Source organism: Oncorhynchus mykiss, chromosome 17 (genome assembly GCF_057628025.1).
Source record: "Oncorhynchus mykiss isolate SJ-2025 chromosome 17, ASM5762802v1, whole genome shotgun sequence".
Classification (NCBI taxonomy): domain Eukaryota; kingdom Metazoa; phylum Chordata; class Actinopteri; order Salmoniformes; family Salmonidae; genus Oncorhynchus; species Oncorhynchus mykiss.
In genome coordinates this window covers 78,802,584-78,812,500 of record NC_143038.1, presented here as the reverse complement: position 1 = coordinate 78,812,500, position 9,917 = coordinate 78,802,584, and the positions used below count along the sequence as shown (strand labels likewise).

General features: G+C 45.7%; 1 protein-coding gene across 6 annotated transcripts in view; it reads left to right on the top strand.

Annotated features, from left to right (window-relative positions):
- Positions 1-7,641, top strand: part of nuf2 (UF2 component of NDC80 kinetochore complex) — a 35,602-nt gene extending 27,961 nt beyond the window's left edge. For all 6 annotated transcript variants that reach the window (XM_090206532.1, XM_090206535.1, XM_090206534.1 and 3 more), the window contains 7 exons: positions 419-492; positions 695-788; positions 905-967; positions 1,044-1,322; positions 4,021-4,196; positions 5,272-5,407; positions 7,398-7,641. In XM_090206532.1, coding sequence (XP_090062658.1) covers positions 419-492; positions 695-788; positions 905-967; positions 1,044-1,322; positions 4,021-4,196; positions 5,272-5,407; positions 7,398-7,505 — 930 coding nt within the window. In that variant the 3' untranslated portion in view covers positions 7,506-7,641. The remainder of the gene's footprint in view (positions 1-418; positions 493-694; positions 789-904; positions 968-1,043; positions 1,323-4,020; positions 4,197-5,271; positions 5,408-7,397) is intronic.
- The last annotated feature ends 2,276 nt before the right edge of the window (positions 7,642-9,917 follow it).

Here is a 9,917-nt window from a genome sequence, read left to right as displayed (position 1 = left end):
TTTTTTTTTGTAAGATAAGTTTAATGCTAGCTAGCAACTTACCTTGGCTTATTGCAGCCACAAGGTCCTTTTGACGCTGCACTCGCGTAACAGGTGGTCAACCTGCCACACAGTCTCCTCGTGTATTGCAATGTAATTGGCCATAACCGGTGTCCAAAAAGGCTGATTACGAATTGTTATGAAATCAGCCCTAATTAATCGGCTGACCTCTGGTACGGTAGGTTAGGGTTGTATATGGCACGGTAGCGTAGTGTGAAGGGTACGGTAGTGTTGTGTGAATGGTACTGTAGGGTATGGTAGGGTTGTGTGAAGGGCAGGGTACGGTAGGGTACTGTAATGTGCAGGGTATGGTAGTGTGAAGGGTAGGGTACAGTAGTGTGAAGGGTATGGTAACAGTAGTGTGTTCTCGTTGTTTCAGAGAGAAGACATGGACAAGCTTCAGGCTTACTCACGAGGAACTAAAGACGCTCAGAAGAAAATGGACAAGCTGACGTAAGTGTTGAGCGAGTGAAGGAGAGGATGCCACAAGACTATTGAGATGCAGCCCTGGAAGATGAAACGATCTGTAGTGCATTAGACTATTGAGATGCAGCCCTGGAAGATGAAACGATCTGTAGTGCATTAGACTATTGAGATGCAGCCCTGGAAGATGAAACGATCTGTTGTACTTCTGACCTCTGACTCCTCTCTCCAGTACCATCCCCCCAGAGCAGCAGGCTGAAGCGAGGGAATTGGACTCTGCTCTGTCTGACCTGCAGACCAACACCATGCACCAATACCAGGAAGTGGTAGGTACTGTACAGTACTCCACCAGGTCATATTCATTAGGTACCATACAGAACAAAAGACAACTGGGGAGGGACTGTGGACTTGTTCAAGAAGAAACCTTTATGTTTTGTTTCAGAATGCTATCAATGAGAATATTGCAGAGTGGAAAACGGAGATGGCAGAGAAGTCCCAAAAATTGGTACGTTATGATCAAGCTGAAGAATGCTTTGAAATGTTAAAATGATTATCCTACGACTAAAATGTGTGTCTGTCAGACCCAGTTGAAGGTTGATGTGGCCACTCTAAAGGAGAACATTGGTAAGCTAAAGTCTCAGATCGTTGAGTCTCCTGAAGAGATGAAGATTCAGATGGAGAAGATGAAGGAAAATGTGAAGAACATCAAGCTGGCCATCGAGACGGCAGACGAGCGTCTGGTAGGGCTGCAGAGTAATGTCCAGGGTGTGACTCACAGCGAGGCTGACATCCAGCTGATATTTAAACTACTGCAGGACCTCCAGAGCTCCATGAACAAGACCCAACAGCACCAGGAAGAGGTTAGTACTGTTGTTGTTGTTAGACCCAACAGCACCAGGAAGAGGTTAGTACTGTTGTTGTTGTTAGACCCAACAGCACCAGGAAGAGGTTAGTACTGTTGTTGTTGTTAGACCCAACAGCACCAGCAAGAGGTTAGTACTGTTGTTGTTGTTGTTAGACCCAACAGCACCAGGAAGAGGTTAGTACTGTTGTTGTTGTTGTTAGACCCAACAGCACCAGGAAGAGGTTAGAACTGTTGTTGTTAGACCCAACAGCACCAGGAAGAGGTTAGTACTGTTGTTGTTGTTGTTAGACCCAACAGCACCAGGAAGAGGTTAGTACTGTTGTTGTTGTTAGACCCAACAGCACCAGGAAGAGGTTAGTACTGTTGTTGTTAGACCCAACAGCACCAGGAAGAGGTTAGTACTGTTGTTGTTAGACCCAACAGCACCAGGAAGAGGTTAGTACTGTTGTTGTTAGACCCAACAGCACCAGGAAGAGGTTAGTACTGTTGTTGTTGTTGTTAGACCCAACAGCATCAGGAAGAGGTTAGTACTGTTGTTGTTGTTAGACCCAACAGCACCAAGAAGAGGTTAGTACTGTTGTTGTTGTTGTTAGACCCAACTTCACCAGGAAGAGGTTAGAACTGTTGTTGTTAGACCCAACAGCACCAGGAAGAGGTTAGTACTGTTGTTGTTAGACCCAACAGCACCAGGAAGAGGTTAGTACTGTTGTTGTTGTTGTTAGACCCAACAGCATCAGGAAGAGGTTAGTACTGTTGTTGTTGTTAGACCCAACAGCACCAAGAAGAGGTTAGTACTGTTGTTGTTGTTGTTAGACCCAACTTCACCAGGAAGAGGTTAGAACTGTTGTTGTTAGACCCAACAGCACCAGGAAGAGGTTAGTACTGTTGTTGTTAGACCCAACAGCACCAAGAAGAGGTTAGTACTGTTGTTGTTGTTGTTAGACCCAACTTCACCAGGAAGAGGTTAGTACTGTTGTTGTTAGACCCAACAGCACCAGGAAGAGGTTAGTACTGTTGTTGTTGTTGTTAGACCCAACAGCACCAGGAAGAGGTTAGTACTGTTGTTGTTGTTAGACCCAATTGCACCAGCAAGAGGTTAGTACTGTTGTTAGACCCAACAGCACCAGGAAGAGGTTAGTACTGTTGTTGATGTTAGACCAAACAGCACCAGGTAGAGGTTAGTACTGTTGTTGTTGTTAGACCCAACAGCACCAGGTAGAGGTTAGTACTGTTGTTGTTGTTAGACCCAACAGCACCAGGTAGAGGTTAGTACTGTTGTTGTTAGATCCAACAGCACCAGGAAGAGGTTAGTACTGTTGTTGTTGTTGTTAGACCCAACAGCATCAGGAAGAGGTTAGTACTGTTGTTGTTGTTATACCCAACAGCACCAGGAAGAGGTTAGTACTGTTGTTGTTGTTAGACCCAACAGCACCAGGAAGAGGTTAGTACTGTTGTTGTTGTTAGACCCAACAGCACCAGGTAGAGGTTAGTACTGTTGTTGTTAGATCCAACAGCACCAGGAAGAGGTTAGTACTGTTGTTGTTGTTGTTAGACCCAACAGCATCAGGAAGAGGTTAGTACTGTTGTTGTTGTTAGACCCAACAGCACCAGGAAGAGGTTAGTACTGTTGTTGTTGTTAGACCCAACAGCACCAAGAAGAGGTTAGTACTGTTGTTGTTGTTGTTAGACCCAACTTCACCAGGAAGAGGTTAGAACTGTTGTTGTTAGACCCAACAGCACCAGGAAGAGGTTAGTACTGTTGTTGTTAGACCCAACAGCACCAGGAAGAGGTTAGTACTGTTGTTGTTGTTGTTAGACCCAACAGCACCAGGAAGAGGTTAGTACTGTTGTTGTTGTTAGACCCAATTGCACCAGCAAGAGGTTAGTACTGTTGTTGTTAGACCCAACAGCACCAGGAAGAGGTTAGTACTGTTGTTGTTGTTGTTAGACCCAACAGCACCAGGAAGAGGTTAGTACTGTTGTTGTTGTTAGACCCAACAGCACCAGCAAGAGGTTAGTACTGTTGTTTTTGTTAGACCCAACAGCACCAGGAAGAGGTTAGTACTGTTGTTGATGTTAGACCAAACAGCACCAGGTAGAGGTTAGTACTGTTGTTGTTGTTAGATCCAACAGCACCAGGAAGAGGTTAGTACTGTTGTTGTTGTTAGACCCAACAGCACCAGGTAGAGGTTAGTACTGTTGTTGTTGTTAGATCCAACAGCACCAGGAAGAGGTTAGTACTGTTGTTGCTGTTGTTAGACCCAACTTCACCAGGAAGAGGTTAGAACTGTTGTTGTTAGACCCAACAGCACCAGGAAGAGGTTAGTACTGTTGTTGTTAGACCCAACAGCACCAGGAAGAGGTTAGTACTGTTGTTGTTGTTGTTGTTAGACCCAACTTCACCAGGAAGAGGTTAGTACTGTTGTTGTTAGACCCAACAGCACCAGGAAGAGGTTGGTACTGTTGTTGTTGTTAGACCCAACAGCACCAGGAAAAGGTTAGTACTGTTGTTAGACCCAACAGCTCCAGTACCGCTGTGTACTGTGTTACTGTCCTACTGTGTTACTGTCCTACTGTGTTACTGCTTTACTGTCCTACTGTGTTACTGTCCTACTTGGACCTCAAATGTAATGCTTTTGCCGTCTGAGGTGCAATAGGCTAAGGTGTGTGTGTGTGTGGGTGTGTGTGTGTAGGCCCAGGCTCTGGTGTGTGTGTATGAGGCACAGCAGAAGGAACTGAAGAACCATAGTGTGGAGGAGGGCCAGCTGAAGAGATCTTTAGGGATGAAGATGGACAAGGAGTCCAAACAACATATACGACGACAGAAGAAGAAGGAGATTAAGGATCAATACATTGAGGATGTACTGGGGTATGAGAGGGGAACGAGTAGGGGAGGAGAAGCGTAGATGAGGGGAGGAGAAGCGTAGATGAGGGGAGGAGAAGCGTAGATGAGGGGAGGAGAAGAGTAGATGAGGGGAGGAGAAGAGTAGATGAGGGGAGGAGAAGAGTAGATGAGGGGAGGAGAAGAGTAGATGAGGGGAGTAGATGAGTGGAGAAGAGAAAAGTGTGGGGAGGAGAAGAGAAGAGTGGGGAGGAGAAGACTAGGCGGGAGGAGAGGAGTGGGGAGGGGAGGAGAAGAGTAGAGAGGGGAGGAGAAGACTAGGGTGGAGGAGAAGACTAGGGAGGGGAGGAGTAGGGGGAGGGGAGGAGAAGAGTAGGGGGAGGGGAGGAGAAGAGTAGGGGGAGGGGAGGAGAAGAGTAGGGGGAGGGGAGGAGAAGAGTAGGGGGAGGGGAGGAGAAGAGTAGGGAGGGGAGGAGAAGAGTAGGGAGGGGAGGAGAAGACTAAGGGGGAGAGGAGTAGGGAGGGGAGGAGAAGACTAGGGGGGAGGAGTGGGGGGGGGGAGAAGAGTAGAGAGGGGAGGAGAAGAGTAGGGGGGAGGAGTGGGGGGGGAGAAGAGTAGAGAGGAGTAGGGGGGGGGAGAAGAGTAGAGAGGAGTAGGGAGGAGAGGAGGAGGAGGAGGGGAGGAGAGGAGTGGGGAGTAGGGGGAAGGGGGGGGGGAGAAGAGTAGGGGGAGGGGAGGAGAAGAGTAGGGGGAGGGGAGTGGAAGAGTGGGGAGGGGAGGGGAAGAGTAGGGAGGGGAGCGGAGGAGAAGAGTAGGGAGGGGAAGAGTAGAGAGGGGAGGAGAAGACTAGGGGGGGGGGGGAGTAGAGAGGGGAGGAGAAGAGTAGGAGAAGGGGAGGAGAAGACTAGGGGGGGAGGGGGGGGAGAGTAGAGAGGGGAGGAGAAGAGTAGGGGAAGGGGAGGAGAAGAGTAGGGAGGAGAGGAGAATAGTAGGGAGGGGAGGAGAAGGGAAGAGAATAGTAGGGAGGGGAGGAGAAGAGTAGGGAGGGGAAGAGAAGAGTAGGGAGGAGTATGCTTAAATGAAATATGTGTGTCTCTATAGTCAGTGTGACAATGTTCACCAGAAGAGGGAGCAGATAGCGGACCAGATCCAGGAGAGAGACAGAGATTCTCAACACCTCCGCAGTCAGATGACCAACCTGAGGGACACCTGCAGTCAGGAGACTGAGAAAGCACAGGTAACACACCACAGGCACAACATAAATGTCTAGATGACCAACCTGAGGAACACCCGCAGGCAGTCAGGAGACGGCGAGAGCTCAGGTACTGTATATCTACACACCTTACATGTATAATATCTATAGTGTGAGGTATGTAGTTAAACAGTGTAATATATATATATATACATACATACACACACACACACACACACACACACACACAGTGCCTTGTGAAAGTATTCGGCCCCCTTGAACTTTGCGACCTTTTGCCACATTTCAGGCTTCAAACATAAAGATATAAAACTGTATTTTTTTGTGAAGAATCAACAACAAGTGGGACACAATCATGAAGTGGAACGACATTTATTGGATATTTCAAACTTTTTTAACAAATCAAAAACTGAAAAATTGGGCGTGCAAAATTATTCAGCCCCCTTAAGTTAATACTTTGTAGCGCCACCTTTTGCTGCGATTACAGCTGTAAGTCGCTTGGGGTATGTCTCTATCAGTTTTGCACATCGAGAGACTGACATTTTTTCCCATTACTCCTTGCAAAACAGCTCGAGCTCTGAGGTTGGATGGAGAGCATTTGTGAACAGCAGTTTTCAGTTCTTTCCACAGATTCTCGATTGGATTCAGGTCTGGACTTTGACTTGGCCATTCTAACACCTGGATATGTTTATTTTTGAACCATTCCATTGTAGATTTTGCTTTGTGTTTTGGATCATTGTCTTGTTGGAAGACAAATCTCCGTCCCAGTCTCAGGTCTTTTGCAGACTCCATCAGGTTTTCTTCCAGAATGGTCCTGTAGTTGGCTCCATCCATCTTCCCATCAATTTTAACCATCTTCCCTGTCCCTGATGAAGAAAAGCAGGTCCAAACCATGATGCTGCCACCACCATGTTTGACAGTGGGGATGGTGTGTTCAGTGTGATGAGCTGTGTTGCTTTTACACCAAACATAACGTCTTGCATTGTTGCCAAAAAGTTCAATTTTGGTTTCATCTGACCAGAGCACCTTCTTCCACATGTTTGGTGTGTCTCCCAGGTGGCTTGTGGCAAACTTTAAACAACACTTTTTATGGATATCTTTAAGAAATGGCTTTCTTCTTGCCACTCTTCCATAAAGGCCAGATTTGTGCAATATACGACTGATTGTTGTCCTATGGACAGTCTCCCACCTCAGCTGTAGATCTCTGCAGTTCATCCAGAGTGATCATGGGCCTCTTGGCTGCATCTCTGATCAGTCTTCTCCTTGTATGAGCTGAAAGTTTAGAGGGATGGGCAGGTCTTGGTAGATTTGCAGTGGTCTGATACTCCTTCCATTTCAATATTATCGCTTGCACAGTGCTCCTTGGGATGTTTAAAGCTTGGGAAATCTTTTTGTATCCAAATCCGGCTTTAAACTTCTTCACAACAGTATCTCAGACCTGCCTGGTGTGTTCCTTGTTCTTCATGATGCTCTCTGCGCTTTTAACGGACCTCTGAGACTATCACAGTGCAGGTGCATTTATACGGAGACTTGAATACACACAGGTGGATTGTATTTATCATCATTAGTCATTTAGGTCAACATTGGATCATTCAGAGATCCTCACTGAACTTCTGGAGAGAGTTTGCTGCACTGAAAGTAAATGGGCTGAATAATTTTGCACGCCCAATTTTTCAGTTTTTGATTTGTTAAAAAAGTTTGAAATATCCAATAAATGTCGTTCCACTTCATGATTGTGTCCCACTTGTTGTTGCTTCTTCACAAAAAAATACAGTTTTATATCTTTATGTTTGAAGCCTGAAATGTGGCAAAAGGTCGCAAAGTTCAAGGGGGCCGAATACTTTCGCAAGGCACTGTATATAGTGTAATATATATAGTGTATCTACACACCTTACAGGTTGGCAGGTCTGAATATGAATGCATTTTGCAACACAATTTTAAGTCCAAGTACACTGGTGGAATATCAACCTTGACACTGAACCAATCACCTTTTCATATTTCTCTATATGGCCACCAGGACCTGTTTGATCGTCTGCTGGCAGCTCTGGATCACTTCCATAAACGCATACAGAACCACGTCGTCGAAGGCAACAACGACATCGTCAAGATGACTGCTAACTTCTGACCCAGTGTAGTTGACTTCTCCACATCTGTCATTAGTTTAGCTCTGCTCTGCTAACTTCTAACCCAGTGTAGTTGACTTCTCCACATCTCTGTCATTAGTTTAGCTCTGCTAACTTCTAACCCAGTGTAGTTGACTTCTCCACATCTCTGTCATTAGTTTAGCTCTGCTAACTTCTAACCCAGTGTAGTTGACTTCTCCACATCTCTGTCATTAGTTTAGCTCAGCTAACTTCTAACCCAGTGTAGTTGACTTCTCCACATCTCTGTCATTAGTTTAGCTCTGCTAACTTCTGACCCAGTGTAGTTGACTTCTCCACATCTGTCATTAGTTTAGCTCAGCTAACTTCTAACCCAGTGTAGTTGACTTCTCCACATCTCTGTCATTAGTTTAGCTCAGCTAACTTCTGACCCAGTGTAGTTGACTTCTCCACATCTGTCATTAGTTTAGCTCTGCTAACTTCTAACCCAGTGTAGTTGACTCCTCTCCATGTCTTATTTTGGTAACATACAAACATGCAACTTTTATTTGTGAATAAAAATATCTATTCTCACTCTGCGGCGTCACCATCTGTTAATGTTTATTCATGTGACCACTTTTCAATTTTGTATATTAAACAAAACAATTGAATAGCATGACTATATAATTAGATGGTGCCGGAGGAGATAGCTGCTGTTTTACGGTCTCCAAACCAATTGTGCTATTGTGTTTTTTTGTGTAATTTGTAACTTATGTGTGCATTACTAGGACCTGAGAGGGTGGTACCCTCTCAGGTCCTGGAGCCGTACCGCCCTGTCAGGTCCTGGAACCTGAAAAGGGAGATATGGAGAACTAAAAGAGGGAAGTGGGAGTTTTAATTATTTTGCTAATAATGTGGTGTGCCCTACCTGCCCTGAATGACTGGTCGCCACAGCTGTTACCTGTTTTGGTTTCAAACCGTCCAGTTGGTGGCGGCAAAACACTTTGTTTTAGTGTAGCCCGCCATAAAACCCACAGAAAAAGAAGAAGCAGCAGCAGAATCTTCCTGTTTTTGTGGTTTTATTTTGAGATTTGCTCCCTGCAATTATGTGTTTGTCCAGTTTTGAGGTGCGTCTGTGCAAACTGGTGAGACATGAGAACACCTTTACAACTCTTCGATGCGGTCATATTCTGACAAGCAGCATCAAAAGACAACAGCTGGAGGGATATGTCACAGATCTCATCAAATCAAAATCAATTTATATAGCCCTTCTTACATCAGCTGATATCTCAAAGGGCTGTACAGAAACCCAGCCTAAAATCCCAAACAGCAAGCGATGCAGGTGTAGAAGCACGGTGGCTAGGAAACACTCCCTAGAAAGGCCAAAACCTAGGAAGAAACCTAGAGAGGAACCAGGTTATGAGGGGTGGCCAGTCACATTCTGGCTGTGCCGGGTGGAAATTAGAACACGGCCAAGATGTTCAAATGTTCATTGATGACCAGCAGGGTCAAATAATAATCACAGTAGTTGTCGAGGGTGAAACCGGAGTAAATGTCAGTTGGCTTTTCATAGGCGATTATTATACCGCTCCTGCTGTCTCTAGAGAGTTGAAAACAGCAGGTCTGGGACAGGTAGCACATCCGGTGAACATGAAATTTGAACACCGATATCAAAGAAATATTGAGAAAGATTTGGATTTGGGGCCGGTGTGTTCTCAATCTGAAATGGGTGAAGGAGAAGAGTGGGGCCGCAGTGTGTGTTTGTGGTCTTACGTTCAGCTGACCTACTTTTCTGGAAAGAAGAAATTCTGAGTGGGAAATTTTCAGTGCCTGTGTTGTGTCAAATCATACATATTAGCAGGGCTAGTTCAAACATCTGAAAACAGGCACTGTGGTGTTATAATGATTAGCAGATGTTTATGAAATCAGTTATTTTGGGTAAACATTTTAGCTCAACGTAGACCATGGAGATGTTTTAAGATTGCTCACCTCCCCGGCCCCTCTCCAAAGCCCAGGCCCTTCTCACCAACACCCAACCCACAGTCCAGGCGAACCCGTGCTCCCTGCCCTGCAACTCCATCAACCTCTGACCCATCTCCCCAACACAGCCACAATGACCGGAAGAGGAAGACAGCTGAGGATCCTTTGGACACTGCAGCAGGAGTTACAGAAACAGCAGCAGCGTCCAGCTAAGGCTACGACAATTTTCACAGAACCACTTGTTGCAATTTCGATGAGGCTCTCTTGTTCAGATATCGGTAAGTGGACTGGAGGCAGATCATGAAAGGGATAACAAATCCAGTTGTTTGTGTCATCCGTTTTGGGAAAGTACCTGCGTAACTGAGCGCCCAACTCACTCAGGTGCTTCACTACATCACATGACATTGTCCATAAGCTCGAGTTCATTTGCACATAAAAAATCACACTGATGGAAAGATCTGTGTGTTGTCCTTGTT